Source organism: Bombina bombina, chromosome 1 (genome assembly GCF_027579735.1).
Source record: "Bombina bombina isolate aBomBom1 chromosome 1, aBomBom1.pri, whole genome shotgun sequence".
Classification (NCBI taxonomy): Eukaryota; Metazoa; Chordata; class Amphibia; order Anura; family Bombinatoridae; genus Bombina; species Bombina bombina.
Window position 1 is genome coordinate 747,048,808 of NC_069499.1, and position 17,188 is coordinate 747,065,995.

The window sequence follows — 17,188 nt, forward strand, 5'->3', positions numbered from 1 at the left end:
ATGAAAACCAATAAAAATTATTATACAAAAAAAAAAAATGCAAAAAGAAAATGCTCTAATGTGTTATATGCAAGCAACAGTACAATACAAGGCACTATGTGTTTAACGTCAGTAGAAGTTTGCAAACGTTGCTGAGACAGATGGCGCTCTCTCTTTCCTCACCTGTAGCCGTGAATCATTTGCATTACTTTCAATGAAAACTTTACAATTGTGCTTTCAGGCTTTTGGGATTTTTCCTCTTTATTTATAAGCCGCAAAGAGCGTTGTTTAGCAGAACAGAGCATTTGCTTGAGTTCAAAGTAGTCCCATACAGGGCTCTGATGTCTCCCACTACTGGCCATAAAAACCATCTAATGTAGCAGCGCTATCAGTAACACTATTTGCTTGGGCCCAATCTACAGGTGGTCGGATATCTTATAAGACTGTGGTTTCCCAGAATTTACTTCACCTCTTGAAAAAGAGCGGGGGTACAATAAAAACTAATATTGGTTTCAGTAATTTTAGTTTTATTTCAGTTGGTCTTGCAACAACTGTTTTACGTTTAGTTAGATTTTTTGCCTTCAAGTAAATTATTTCACAAATATGTAAGTAGAGATCAGCAATCCCTTGCTGAAGTCTCACAATGCCATATGAGTGGGTGCTAGCTTATTGAGTTTGCCCTCTTGCGCCAGTGTACTAGTAAAGCATACAGAAGCTGCACACTCTTTTCCAAAAGTGAAAAAACTTTGTATCTTTATTTGAATGTAAGCTTAGGAGCCGGACCATTTTTGGTTCAGCACCTGGGTAGCGCTTGCTGATTGGGGGGTACAATTAGACACCAATCAGAAAGCACTACCCAGGTTCTGAACCAAAAATGGGCCGGCTCCTAAGCTTACATTCACATAAAGATACAAAGAAAATTAAGAAGAATGCTCCCATGCTTAAAATGCCTGTTTTTTCAAATAAAGATACCAAGAGAACGAAGACAAAATGATAATCGGAGTAAATTAGAAAGCTGCTTAAAACCACATGCTCTATCTGAATCACTAAAGTTTAATTTTCACTAGACTATTCCTTTAAATGGCAGAAGTGGTTGACTGTAAATATTAGCTAAGATTGTATGAAAGGCTACATAGCATTATTTATTGGTGTAAGCCTCTTTATTTTTTATACTATGCCAAGCAAGTTTGCTTATAGGTTAAAAGTTTGCATAAAGAGATAGGCGACTCCAATATGAAATAGCAGTTGAGTGTAATTCTGTAGCATATTTAAAATTGTATTGTTACATAATTACTTTACAGTCATTAAATGCATTTTCAATTACAGGTACAAAACCCTTTATCCAATGTGTTTGGGATGAGAAGAGATCTATATTTTGGACTAATTTGGACTCAATATCTTTATTACAATACTGTTCATTTAGACTGCATATTTATTTCACATTCCTGTCTAGGATATTGAGGATTTAAGGATATTTGTAGCTGTAATAAGCCTTCTAGAACATGATTATTTTATAATCTGGCACTGGATATACAAAATTGAGAGGCAGTGTCACATTTATAAGAGTATACAGAATTATCCTTTCCTGATACTGCAGCTCGTTTTGTTAGTTGTTTAATTTAGTACAATACTGCTGAAGAGGGTTTTTCGCCCCAAGAGGTCTGACATATGGCAATGTGTTTTGGACGGTCAGAATTTTTCAATATGATGTTACAATTATTTTGACACCGAACAAGGTGTTTTGTTTTTGTGGAAAATCTGTAAAATGGTATTTAAAAAAAATATATATCTGCAGCCACCAATGAGCAGCTAGCTCTCCCAGTAGTGCATTGTTGCTTCTGAGCCTACCTAGGTTGTCTTTTCAACAAAGAATACCAAATGAACAAAGTAAAATTAGATCATAGAAGTATATTGGAAAGTTGTTTAAAATCACATGCTCTATCTGAATCATTAAAAAAGGGACATAAAACCCAAAAATGTTCTTTCATGATTCAGATAGAGAATACAATATTAAACAACATTTCTATTTACTATAAATATTATCCAATTTGCTTCATTCTCTTGATATCCTTTGCTGAAAAGCATATATATATATATATATATATATATATATATATATATATATATATATATATATAGGCTCAGTAGCTGCACGTAGATGCCTCGTGTGATTGGCTCACCCATGTGCATTGCTTTTTCTTCAACAAAGTATATCTAAAGAAAGAAGCAAATTAGATCATAGAAGTAAATTGGAATGTTGTTATAAAATGATATTCTCTATCTGAATCATGAAAGAATTTTTTTAGGTTTAATGTCCCTTTAAGTTTAATTTTGATTTTCATGTCCCTTTAAAAGTTAATTGTTACATCTACAAATAGGACTGAGAACATAGGACGTGGTGATATTCCCCAGATAATTAAAGGGACATAATACTCATATGCTAAATCACTTGAAACTGATGCAGTATAACTGTAAAAAGCTGACAGGAAAATATCACCTGAGCATCTCTATGTAAAAAAGGAAGATATTTTACCTCACAATCTCCTCAGCCCAGCAGAGTAAGTTCTGTGTAAAAAGTTATACTTCACCTGCTCCCAGCTGCAGGTAAAAATAAAAAAAAAAAAATGAAGAAATGAACAGCAGCCAATCAGCATCAGCAGTGCTGAGGTCATGAACTCTTACTGTGATCTCATAAGATTTGACTTAACTCTCATGAGATTTCATAGTAAGCTTCCTTTACCTGATTGGTGAAATAATATGAGAGTTCACGAGGCTCATCCCCTAAGCTGTCCTAGGACAGACACACTAAAATGCTGCTTAGAAATCCTTTACAATGGGAGGTGGCTGCTGAGGAACTTTTGAGGTAAAATATCTTTCTTTTTTACATAGAGATGTTCAGGAGATATTTTCTAGTCAGCTTTTTACAGCTATGCTGCATCACTTTCAAGTGTTTAAACATTTGGGTATTATGGCCCTTTAAGCAAAATTTATGAAGAAGGATAGTCAAACACATGAATTCCCATAGGGGACAGAGACAAGTTGGCACAGCCTGGAAGAAGGGCGGTGGGGGGGTGTTTTATAAGTTGGGGGGTTGAAGTTATAGTTAAATTTTTTACTACTCTTCTGTAAGCTGTCAAAAATACAGAGTAATGATGGCTTTTGGATAGGCTATCAAAGCAAATTTATTGTGATAATATGAATGCATGACATTTTATGTTTTGTTTATGAGAAAAGCAAGCACCTGTACATGTAAATTATGAAACTCTGTACTGATGTTTAAAATCAATAAAATAAAAGTTAATTGTTGTAAATGCATGATCTACAGTAACTATTACTATAAGCAATTTTTTCCATACATGTATTCTGCAAATGTGTTTTTAGTTTTAAAATACACTATATGGCAAACGTATGTAGACACCTGACTACCACACACACACACACGAGCTTGTTGGACATCCCATTCCAAAACCATGGCCATTAATATAAAGTTGCACCTTTGCAGATATGACAGACACAGCTCTTCTGGGAAGGCTTTCCACAAGAAAGTGTCATGTGTCTGTGAGAATTTGTGCCTATTCAACCAAAAGAGCATTTCTGAGGTCAGACACTGATGTTGGACAAGAAGGTGTGGATTGCAATGAGCGTTTCAATTCATCCCAAAGATGTTCACTTTGGTTGATGTCAGAGCTCTCTGCAGACTACTCGAGTTCCTCCACACCCAACTCGACAAACCATGTCTTTATGGACCTTGCTTTGTGCACAGGGGCACAGCCATGCTGAAACAGGAAAGGGCCTTACCAAACAGTTGCCACAAAGTAGTTGCCACCAAGTTGGAAGCTTCCAATAGTTTATTATTTTTTTTTATCCTGTAGCATTAATATGGCCAAGCCCAAACCCTAAAAAACAGTTCCAAACCATGATCCCTCCTTGACCAAACTTTACAGTAGGCACTTTGCATTCCGTTAGATATCATTCTCCTGGCATCCACCACAGACACATTCTTCCATCAGGCTACCAGAAAGTGAAGCATGATTCATCACTCCAGGTAACATGTTTCCACTGCTCCAGAGTCCAGTGGCAGTGTACTTTACGCCACTCCAGTTAACGCTTGGAACTGCTCATGATGATATGAGGCTCGTTTACAGCTGCTCAGCTATGAAAACCCATTTCATGAAGATCCCAACACAGTTCTTATGCTGATCTTGCTTCCAGAGACACTTTGGCACTTTGTGAGTAATGCAACAGATGACTGACAATTTTACTTGCTACATGATTCAGCAGCCCCTCTATGAAAGCTTGCGTGATCTACCACATAGTGGATGGATTGTTGTTGCTCCTAGATGCTTCAACTTTACAATAGCACTTAAAGCATTTATACAGGCTAGTATGGCAGAAATTTCCCAAACTGACGTGGAAAAGGTGGCATCCTATGACATTACCCCATTATAAGTCACTAAGTTCCTCATTACAACCCATTCTACTGCAATGTTTGTCTACAGAGATTATGTGTTTGAATTTATGTATCTGTTAGCAATGGGTGTGGCTGAAAAACCTGTCATCAATAATTAGTAGAGGTATCTACATACTTGTGGCCATATAGTGTATTTATTCGGCGAATATAAAATAAAACACTCATAATAAAACAACAAAAACAAAAGTGCTGAATCACCTATCAGGAAGGTGGTGACAAGCAATCTCTAACATGCGTAACTTTGTCTGGAAAATTAAACAGACAAAAGCAGATGTATGTCCCTTTACAGGTAAACAGTCTAGAGTCAGCTCTACAAAAACACAGTCACTGAAGTGTGCTGAGGCTTAAGTGTTCAGACCAGAAGCCAATACATATTAAAGTGTATGTAACTGCCAAATGAAAGAGTATATTTACTCTTTATACTCAGTATATGTAATATGGATGTGAGGTTAGGAAACTCTAGTTTATCTGCATTTCCAAAGTGAACTAGTACATTCACAAATTCCATTGTAAACTCATGCTCTTGATTACTAAAGTATGCTGTAAATTGTAAACCATTGAAATGTCAGTTGGACAAAATATGACTGAGTAGACTTTAAAAGGGTAATATATTTCTGAAAATTTACCAATTTCTAAGTCTCAAGTGCACCCTGCTACATATATGGCCCTAATTGGTGTTATCAATTAACAAATGCAAAACAATTCACTTTATACTAACATTATAACCATGACTAGCCTTGTTGTCTATGGATTAAAGCCCAGATTGGCTCCTCCAAAAAAGGTAAATGGTGGGTTTTAAAAGAGGAGAGAGTTTTAGGCAGGTGTGAATAAATGCAGTAAAGAAAGCTTTCAAAAATAGAAATGAGAAATTAGTTTATTTTTATCAATTAACAAAATTCTAAGTGAGTAAACATAAGAAAAAATCTAAACCAAATCAATATTTGGTCAGACCACCCTTTGCTTCCAAAACAGCATCAATTCTTCTAGTTACACTTTTACAAAATCATGGATTTTGTAGGCATATAGTCAGGTGCATGATTAAACAATTATAACAAAACAGTTGCTAATGATCATCAATTTAACCTTTTGCCGCCGTTATGCCGTTGTATTCCGTCACAACGGCGCTGGGCTTTAAAGCCGTTATGACGGAATACAACGTCATAGCCAACAGCTGTCCTGAAGCCTACTGCGCTTGCAGGATTTGAACGAGGTCTGGAGGGCGTTCCTAGCGTCATAGGGACGCCCCCCAGACCCGATCCCATAATTGAAATCTCGCGATCGTGAACAGTTGCTCCGATGTAGACTTTATAACCCAGTCACGAAAGGGTTAATATATACTGTCTAACAGAAAAAAAAAACAAAAAAAAAAACAAAAAAAAAAACACTGTAATACTTAATTATGACCAATCATGAAACAGATGACCTTACAAAGTGAACCAAATGGCAGCAGCTCCATCTTAAGATTTTTTAAACATTAAAATATTATTTTTTATTTCTCTCTTTAAAAATCAGCAACCCCCCCTTAAAATAAAAACTAAATAATGTACCACTTTTAAAACCCTTTTAGTGCTAGGCCGTTTAAAACACTTGAGCTGCAGATTAACTGTTTGGCATTCATTGCATTTAGACAAATAATAAAAACTTTCCGAGGTACCCACACAAATCATAGCTATTTTTTTTCAGCAACAGACCAAACATATTTAAAAAATAGTTTGTTTCCTGGAATACCACCATAAAGGAAACCACGATCATATAAAATCAAAACTAAATTACATTTTTGAATACTTTTCTAGGAGGAAATGGTAAAAACACATTTTATTGTCCAATATTTAGCGTAATATTTTCGCCTTCCTAACATTTAGGATTTTATTGCAATACTGTTCAATAAAAAATATAAATATGTATTATTTAAAATTAAACAAAAAGTCTGATTTCCCATAGGGGTAGGTTAAACCCAATTTTTTTCTTTTATGATTCAGGTAGAGAATACAATTTTAAACAACGTTTCAATTTACTTCTATTATCTAAATTTGCTTCATTCATTAGATATCCTTTTAGATATCCTTTGTTGAAGAAATAGCAAGGCATCTATGTGCAGCCACCACTGAGCCTATCTAGATATGCTTTTCAGCAAAGGATATCAAGAGAAGTTGATATTTAAACAAATTAGATAATAGAAGTAAATTAGAAAGTTGTTTAAAATTGCATGCTATTTCTAAATCATGAAATAAAAAAAATGTGTTTCGTGTCCCTTTAACCTATCCTTGTCCAAACTTACCCAGCTATGCAAAAAAATCTTTACAGAAATACTAAACCTAAAATACTTCCACTTAATACCATCCTATATAGCATTTCACAAAATATCACATACCTTCATTCAGCTCTCCCATTTGTTTTAGTTCCTATTATTTAATTAGTTCAAAGAAACATGGATCTATCTATGAGCTATAACATCAACAACACAGGAAAATGAGACAAGCAGTTAGGGACAGTTTGATAGTTATAAGGATATGAAACCCCTTCTTTGAATTGTGGGATCTCACTTAGGGTCTTTTTTATGTATTTTCATGGTGAGGAGGGTAGTAAGAGCCTCTTAAAAATTAACAGACCTCCCAAAACTCAACAAATGCCATGAGATATTTGTCATTAATATGACAGTCACCTGGCAGCTGGATGGACACATGTTTAATCCTTTGAAAGAGCAGAATTGCTCCTTTGAAATAAGGATCTCAAGTCTGTCTTCGTTTTGTGGGGTCAAAATAGACAATTAACCAACCCCCTGATGTTCATCAATAGGTCTATAGTCCTGTAAGGTGATCAGCAGATAGCCACCTGGGCACATGACCTCTTTCAAAAGAGTGCCCTTTCCTCTTTCAAAATAGTCACTTGCCCGTTGAAGTGTGTGCTTTGGGGTGCTAGGGTCCTTCATAAAGTGGGCACTATAAATATGTCACCTAGTAGACAGGGATTCCATTTTTTTTTTTAATGTATGCGGAAACAGAGTTTGCAACTACGCATAACATTGCTATAAACATTGTTGCAAACATTGCTGCCAGATGGCTGAAGACATGAGCTCATCAATGATTACTCTTTAACAAAGTATATGAAGGGAACTAAGCAAAATTGATAATAGGAGTGAAATGGAAAGTTGCCTAAAAATCACATGCACTATCTGAATCATGAACGTTTAAGTTAGACTTTACTGTCACTTTAAGGTTACGAAAAGATTGTTTAAATTAGAAGAGGTATTAATCAATAAAACAATTTCAGAACTTAAAGGGATATCAAACAAAAATTTGCTTTCATGTTTCAGATAGAACATACAATTATAAACAACTTTCTAATTTACTTCTATTAACTAATTTTCTTTGTTCTCTTAGTATCCTTTGTTGAAAACAATAGCTAGGTAGGCTTAGGATCAGCATTGCACTACTGGGAGCTAGCTGCAAATTGGTTGCTGCGCATATATGCCTCTTGTCATTGGTTCATTCAATGTATTCAGCTAGCTTCCTGTAGTTAATTGCTGCCCCTTCAACAAAGAATGCCAAAGCAATGCAGCAAATTTGCAAACTGGAGTAAATTGGAAAGTTGTTTAAAATTGTATGCCCTATCTGAAACATGACAGAAAATTTTGGGGTTTCATATCCCTTTAAAAAGGAATTTGATGCCCAAAATTTTAAGCACTTTAAAGTGATGCAGCATAACTGTAAAAAGCTGACTCGAACATATCACCTGAAAATCTCTGTTTTAAAAAAAGGAAGATAATTTTACCTCAAAATTTTCACAGTACTCACATCCCATTGTAAAGGGACTTCAAGCAGCCAATCAGAATGCTAGTCCCAGGACTTGTAAGGGAGTGTGCATCTGACATGTACAGGCACAGTCATTGTTTCCCTCCTCAGTTTAAAGACGTTTACTATGAAATATTGATCGATTTCAGTGAAATCTCATGAGATTGCAGTAAAGCAAAGTATGAACTCAGCACTGATGAAGCTGATCACAAAAGATGTAATACATTTTAAATGCCTATGAACATGTGAACTAAATGGTAAGAAAATTAACTTTGAAGAGGCATTACTTAAAGGGACAGTCAAGTCCAAAAAAAAACAAACTTTAATGATTTAAATAGGGAATGTAATTTTAAAACAACTTTCCAATTTACTTTTATCACCAGTTTTGCTTTGTTCTCTTTGCATTCTTAGTGGAAAGCTAATTCTAGGAGGTTCATATGCTAATTTCTTAGACCTTGAAGACTGCCTCTAATCTGAATGCATTTTTACCACTAGAGGGCATTAGTTCATCTGTTTCATATAGATAACATTTAGCTCATGCACGTGAAGTTACCCTGGAGTGAGCACTGATTGGCTAAAATGCAAGTCTGTCAAAAAAACTGAAATAAGGGGACAGTTTGCAGAGGCTTAGATACAAGGTAATCAAAAAGGTAAAAAGTGTATTTCTATAACAGTGTTGGTTATGCAAAACTGGGGAATGGGTAATAAAGGGATTATCTTTCTTTTTAAACTAATATTCTGGTGTTGACTGTCGCTTTAAATCATGATGGTGAAAGGAGTAATCAATATACTGTGTTTTCCAAAGATCATTTGCCAAAAAATTATTTATATTAAGATAGTGAAGGTTTCTGAGATACAAATTTAAATAACTTAGATCAAAATTGTACCCTGTGCATGATAAAGGGATGCTGTGTGGAATTATTTGAAAATTTAGTATGCATGGATTTTGAAAATATGTTATTTTAATAATAAGTTGAAATACAATTTAACAAAAAGGGAAAAATAAATTATTATAAAGTTCCAAAAAGATGAGGAGGGGGGGGGTAATTATGGATACCTCTTAAATACAAGAAGCTGAAAGACTACAGGGGGATAAGGAAACAAACTTTAACTAAATAATCCAACCACTGGCAAGAAAATCCTCCTCCACCAACTGCTACTTGATAAAGCTAGGAACAAAGGGGTAGTAAGCAAAAAGGAGTTTAAATATTTGTTAATAGATCACCCTAAAGTTCCAGTTTTCTATTTTTTACCAAAAATCCTTAAGGATATAAAGAACCCACCCCCGGGCAGACTGATCATTTTGTGTATAACATCTATAACCAATAACCTGACGCAGTATGTAGAAAGATTGCTGTAGAAATATGTTAGGGTATCACCATTTTATTGTAAAGACTCAACTGAGATATTGAAGATTTTAGAAGATATTGAATGTAAAAGGAATATATATTTGCGACTTGTGAGGTCACCTCCATGTTCACAAATAAACATGAGCTTGGTCTGTTGGATACTATCTAGAGTAAAGTCAGGCAGATTTTATACTGGATAGTTTAACATCTATTTTGAATAGTAACTATTTTTCATTCACTAGAAGATTCTGTCTGCAGCTTAAAAGATACAGCCATGGGTACAAGGTTTGCTAACAAACACCAAAGAAGGCGGGCTCAGAGTTAAAAGTCCAAAAATGTATTAAGTGTCTTGCCAAAACAGGATAAAATGAAAATGAAGGGTAGGAGACGCGGCCTTACATGTTTCGGCTATACATCGCCTTACTAATAGACCTGTGTCTCCTAATCCCTACTCAAACATATTTAAAGGCAAAGCTGCAATCTGATAGGTGAAAATTACATTCAACCTTTAAAAGAGAAAGTGAAACATATAGAGTAAACAAAGAAAAAAATATAACCTCCTAAAACATTGAATGATATATATCCATATAGTATTATCAAATCATATATTAATAAGTTGGTATCAAAGGAATCATTGGTTGTAGTCAATTGTAATGTAGCTCACTAAGGCATGATCTATGTCTCAAATTAAATATAAGCTAAAATTTTAGGTTACCAGAAATATTCACTAAAATTACACCCCAGACAATTATTCTCAGAGCCATAGTATATGTCTCCAGACATAAGGGGGCTTAGTTACCACAGAATAAATATGGAATTAATTACTGTACTACAATGGCAGCACAAATAATTGCCCACTAAGAAATAGTATAGGGCTCATAATATATATGGGTTTAGGCATAAGCCCCCACTGTAGTAATAAGTAGTATTATTCCTAGTTAGAACTTTCATGGGAGGGGGGCGAAAAATAAAGGTGGGGGGGAGTAAAGACTACTCTATATATATTATTGCCAGAAGTTAATGATATCTGCTTAAACATTGAATCCCAATGGTACTCGTGTAGTACGCAAGTTAAAAAAATCCAAAATGCTTCTCTTTTAGCTTCCATATTTCCTCCTCTTGGAGGTCTAACTTTCTTAATAACACACAATTTTGCTCCTAGTTAGATGAATTTATTTATGAGAAAGTGGGAAGCCGAGAATACAACCCCACTTCAGAACTAGGAGCAAACCTTGTACTTTTTAGAAATTATATTAACAATATTTTGATTGCCTGGAAGGATGAAAGAAATGTATTAGAAAACTTTGTAGCTCAAATGAATCAGAATTTAGAAGTAATAAATAAGATCATCATGAGAACTCACTTTAAGGAAGTAAACTTCTAATAGCTGTCACCTGCATAAATGGATCAGTGACATCCTGAAGGTGAAGGGTTTGTAGATTAGTATGAATTTACTCCTATTATAAATTTTTCTTTGTTCTCTTGGTATCTTTATTTGAAAAAGCAAGAATGTAAGCATATGAGCCAGTCCATTTTGGGCTCAGCACCTGGGTAGCACTTGCTGATTGGTGGCTACATTTAGACACCAATCAGCAAGCGCTACCCAGGTGCTGAAGCAAAAATAGTCTGGCTCTTGAGCTTACATTCAAATAATGATACCAAGAGAACAAAGAAAATTGATAATAGCAGTAAATTAGAAAGTTGCTTAAAATTGCTTGCTCTATCTGAATCATGAAAGTTTAATTTTGACTAGACTATCCCTTTAAGATAAGAGAATTACTGGAATATAAAGAAAAGGGTGTTAGTAGGGCAGTGAAAGAGGGGTCTATTATACCTTTCATTACCAATTATAACTCACAACACTGCAAAATGGATATTAGCAAGAAACACTGGCATATACTAGAACTTGATCCAGTGTTTAAAGATAGAAGTAGCTCAAAACCACATTATATACAAGACGACTAAGAATCTTAAAGATATTCTGGCACTTAATGCCTTTATGAAAAAGAAAAAAACTTTTGAATGATGTGGGGATTTTCTAGGGAATGAGGGCAGCGTCTTTTTCCCCCCAAGTCATCTCAGCAAAGCTGGTCATTGCAGTAGAAAGGTGAAGATGGCAGAATCCACCAGTACAAAGGAGTATTTTTAATGACATCATCAGATGTACAGAACAGGTTGTCATTTATTTATTGCAACTAAAGTAATATGTAGGTGAAAATGCCAGAACCTTAAGAGAGAGTTTTAGAAAACACCTAAGGGAAATTGAGAAGGGTGCTACTGACCATGTTTTCTTTTCTATAGGGATTATCAGGAGGTTTATAATAGGGACACAAGAACAATTTTAAAGCCCCCCCCCCAGCTGCAACTTTACTTACATCATGATATAATGATGCTCCAATATCCTCATATGGAGGAGACTGGGGCGTTCAAAGTGTGCAAATTTGGATATGTGTTCAAACCTTTTAAGGAGTTAAGCACATAGGAAAAGAGATTAATGAGCGTAAAAATAAAATGCTGACAAACATACTGACTACAATACATAGTTATTTGAGATTGTTATTGATGGCTTGCTGTAAAATAAAATATGTTTTGTGTATGTGTATCTCTCACATTGTTATTCAAGATTTGTTCTGCGATGTAAAGTGCCTTTAGATTTTCATACTAGTCAAAGGACTGGAAAATACTGCTCAAGGTATTCAAGTTTAACAGGTTTCAAAACTACAAGAGCCAAAATCAATCATATGGAAAGTGTGGAACAAGAACAAAAACTGCATTGAGTCCAGACTAATCTCTGTATGATATCTGTATAAGAGTCATAACTTTTGGATTGTCAAAATGTACAGGTCCATAAAGAATGAAGGATAAAGAGGCAATATTCAAATATTCTTCTAAGGTGCTCCATATAAAAATATGAAGGTGTCAACAAATGATTTGCTCCAACCAATTTAAAACTCACTTAGAGTTGAACATAGGAAGAATACAAGTGCATTACAATTACAGTGACAGGTTAAAACAATAATTAGGATTATGACATAAATGTGCAGTGGCATAAAGAGGCAGATCTGTTGGCCATTGTGTACTGTATTGCTGAACGGATAACAAAGGAGACAACATCCGACAGTTGTGTTTAAGAAATATATATATATATATATATATATATATATATATATATATATATATATATATATATATATATTGTCAGAAGCACCTTACTTGATAGTTGTAATGTTGACTGAGAGGCAGATCTGGTAGTTGCATTGTACTTACAAACCTGGTAAAATGATGTGAAACAAGTGGAAGACCTGGAAGCTATTCTAAGCACGTTTAAGTGGCAAAACTATGTGGTGTGACTCACTGTGCTATATAAAGTTGTGCTGTGATATAACTGACAGAGCTAGTAGGTGATATGAACAGTGTCAGACTTGATACCTATAGACAACATCAGAATAATTGGTATTTGTAGTGTAGCGAGAAGCATTGGTGGTATGGAGTGATAAATATGAATGCATTGTGGACTGTCTATCAGTTATTCATGTTGTTGTGTTGTCAGTCTGGCCTGGTGTGAACTAAAGTGTCAGATTAGGTAGATGTAGTATGGACAAGTGGCAGACCTGGCAGAAGAGTTATGGGCAGTACCAGGCCTGTAAGGTGTAGTCTGTAGTATCTAGGCAGACTGACAGAGTGGTAGCCCTAAGGCTAGCTGTCAAGTGAGTGGTGATACTGGTAATGACAGGGGTACTAAGGACAATTAAGCTTTGGTAGCATTGTGGTATATTAAGTAGCAGACCTGGCAAGGCACTTCATAGCAGATTTGGCAAACGCAATAGGGACACGTACAGCAGGGTGTTATTAACCGTTTTAGTGCCGCATTACCCCTAGAGGAGGACACTCAGCTTCAGGTACTTACCATATATCATGGCCAGTCCAGTCTCATGCAAGAAACGGAACCTGCGGTGCTTGAATAGCCATATAGTTAGGATAGTGAGGGTGAGCAGCAGGATAAACACTAACAGGTTGGCACTGTCCTGTCTGTGACTGGCCTCCACCTGCTTCTCGGTCACTACTTCCTCCAGGGCGCTGTCCTGGGCCTGCCCGGGTGTCGCCATCAGCAACAAGAGGACCACTGTGGGCAAAGGCCCACTAGCGTGAGGCCTTCCCCTGGACCCCAACCTCCCTTTACCACCCAATGCCATGGTCTGCCGGCTCCTGCAGGAAGATGGGACTCAGTCTGGGAGGAGAGCCTAGTCAGCCCGCCCCTAGAAGGAGGAACCGGGCTGGGATTAACTCCCAAACTGCTGGCTGACTCATGCGTGCCCTGTACTGCTCCTGCTGCTTCCTGCTTTAGAGCAACTGTTACCATTGTTACGCTGCTACTGTCGTAAATTTTCTACATTATATAAAGTATTTTGAATATTAACTTTAAGCTGTTGGCTACTGGTATTTTATTGACATTACCCAGTACCACCAAGGCATACCTCCCAACATTTCAAAATTCAAAGGGTGCTCCTATGTTTGTATTTTCAAGGAACAATAAAAAAATATTTCCTAAAGTAGTGTTATTAAAGGGTTAATACACAAATGTACATGACTAATAAACAATACTATAGTCGTACAATTATAAACATGCAATGAGGTGTAATAAACAAAAATGTCCAAATAAACCACACTAAAAAGTAGATGTAAAATATTATCTATCTATGTAATGAGAGCAAACTTTAAAGGGACACTGAACCCAATTTTAAGCAACTTTCTAATTTACTCCTATTATCAATTTTTCTTCGTTCTCTTGCTATCTTTATTTGAAAAAAGGCATCTAAGTTTTTTTTTGTTCAGAACTCTGGACAGCACTTTTTTTATTGGTGGATGAATTTATCCACCAATCAGCAAGAACAACCCATGTTGTTCACCAAAAATGGGCCAGCATCTAAACTTACATTATTGCATTTCAAATAAAGATACCAAGAGAATTAAGAAAATTTGATAATAGGAGTAAATTAGAAAGTTGCTTAAAATTGCATGCTCTATCTGAATCACAAAAGAAAAAATTTGGGTTCAGTGTTCCTTTAATAAAGTGAGTTTTTTTTTTTTTTGCACCGCTATACAATCACTTCTAAGTTGATGTTACATAAATTGTAAAGCCATTGCCTTATTACAGGGCTGTATGAAATATTTATTCTTCTATTTGAAGTCATTTATAGTCATTGAACTTTACACATAATGCATGGTATTTTTGCTTTACACATGACATATTATTGTTCCATAAATTATAAAGCCGTGGCCTTTTGACAGGGCAGTTTGATTTCTTTTTCTTGAATTTCAAGTCCTGTCAAGTCATTGAACATTACACATTCTGCATTGTATTGCTATTATTGTATTCTGTCAGTAACATTATAACAACTTTAGTGTGATAAATGACACGCTCAATAAAAAGTTATAGCAAAATAAATGTTTTATTACTCTATTTGTGTTTTCATAACTTTATGATTTACGATATCCTCTCTTTTTTAATGAAAAAAAACAGCAACAAAAAAAAACATTTTCTTAAAGGGACATGTATTCTACTATTTTTAACTCCTTAATAAAGCACTCACTTAGATACAGTAAATAGAACTGAGAATTGATACACCATCATAGTGAGTGCTTTATTAAGGTGCTTCTTTTCCTCTCTCTACAATTTACTATATTTCTGGTTTTGGCACTATAGCACCCCCCCCCCCCCCCCCTGTTCTAAAACTTATCAGTGGGTATTATTAGTTTGCATTATTTAGTACACATTTTTTTCTATAATTATGTAGCTTGTAGGGTTAATTTTAGCTTTAGTGTATAGATTACCCTCCCACCAGACACATCCCACCCCCGATCCCTCCCTGATCCCTCTCAAACTGCTCTCTTCCCTCCCCCCCTCAGTGGTCACCCCCATCTTAAAGGGACAGTCTACACCTATACAAACATTTGCCCATACCTTAGATCCGTTGCCGATTTTCATAAAGCACCCCTTCAACCCTAACGAGTCAGCGACACAACTGAAGTTATTTGAAATCAAAAGTTAGATTTAGACAGTTAGAAATGGCCGCCCAGCTCTGCGACATCATACACTGTGCTAATTTTAACGGTCCAATCTAAAGTGGATCACTTGTTAAAATTGTGTCTCGCGCTTTCGTTGTTTCACGCAATTTTCATCACGGGACCGTTAATGTAATGTGTCAGTATATTGAGAATCTGCGATACACTTTATTTATTTTTATTCCAGATGTGCAGACGGACTTCCGCTTCCTCACTTCGCTTAAAGGGACACTGAACCTAAATTTTTTCTTTTGTAATTCAGAAAGAGCATGCAATTTTAAGCAATTTTCTAATTTACTCCTATTATCAATTTTTCTTCGTTCTCTTGCTATCAATATTTGAAAAAGAAGGCATCTAAGCTTTTTTTGGTTTCAGTACTCTGGACAGCACTTTTTTATTGGTGGATGAATTTATCCACCAATCAGCAAGGACAACCCAGGTTGTTCACCAAAAATGGGCCGGCATCTAAACTTACATTCTTGCATTTCAAATAAAGATACCAAGAGAATGAAGAACATTTGATAATAGGAGTAAATTAGAAATTTGCTTAAAATGTCATGCTCAATCTGAATCACAAAAGAAAATTTTTGGGTACAGTATCCCTTTAAGATGCGCATGCGTATTTTGATAGTCCCGACGTCACTTGGTGCTACGTGCACGAGTGTTAGTTAGAAAGAAAACAACACTATAAAGTAGGTGGAGAAGGGATTGGGCGGAGTTTGTCAGCCATTTTTAATGAATAAAATATACCTTTTGATTTTAAATAACTTTATTTGTTTTGCTGACTCGTTAGGGTTGAAGGGGTGCGTTATGAAAATTGGCAACGGATCTAAGGTATGGGCGAATGTTTGTATAGGTGTAGACTTTCCCTTTAAAGGGACAGTTTAGTATAAATTAAACTTTCATTATTCAGATAGGACTTTTAATTTTAATCAACTTTCCAATTTACTTTTATCATCAAATTTGCTTTTTTCTCTTGGTATTCTTAGTTTAAACTCAACATAGGTAGGCTCATATGCAAATTTCTAAGCCTTTGAGGGCTGCCTCTTATCACATGCTTTTTAAATCTCTTTTCAACACAAAGAGACAGACATTACACATGGGCCATATAGATAACACTGTGTTCAGGCACAGGGGGTTATTTAAGATTTAGCACAAAACAATGCTAAATTTAAAGGGACAGTTTACTCAAAAATTTTCTCCCCTTTAATTTGTTCCCAATGATCCACTTTACCTGCTGGAGTGTATTAAATTGTTTACAAGTAGCTCCTTTGCCCTTATATCGGCATTTGAAATAGTTGTTTTAGCCTGTGGTATCCCCACCTATTCTGAAAGTTTGTGGCCGCAAGCTATAGATAAGCTTTGTAAACACAGCCAGCAGAAGAAATTACACTCCCAGTGGGATATAGCAGAGATAAGGTAATAAAATGTTGATTTTTCCATTGTTCTCTCCAAGTACTGGTGATTGTTTTATGGACAGATATAAGATAAAGAAGCAGATATATGTACACAATGTGATAAAGTAATGAGATCTG

At 35.6% G+C, this 17,188-nt stretch overlaps 1 protein-coding gene across 1 annotated transcript in view; it reads right to left on the reverse strand.

Annotated features, from left to right (window-relative positions):
* Positions 1-13,805, reverse strand: part of SLC9A6 (solute carrier family 9 member A6) — a 227,520-nt gene extending 213,715 nt beyond the window's left edge. Inside the window, exon 1 of the mRNA XM_053699267.1 lies at positions 13,498-13,805. Coding sequence (XP_053555242.1) covers positions 13,498-13,783 — 286 coding nt within the window. The 5' untranslated portion in view covers positions 13,784-13,805. The remainder of the gene's footprint in view (positions 1-13,497) is intronic.
* Between the last annotated feature and the right edge of the window lie 3,383 nt (positions 13,806-17,188).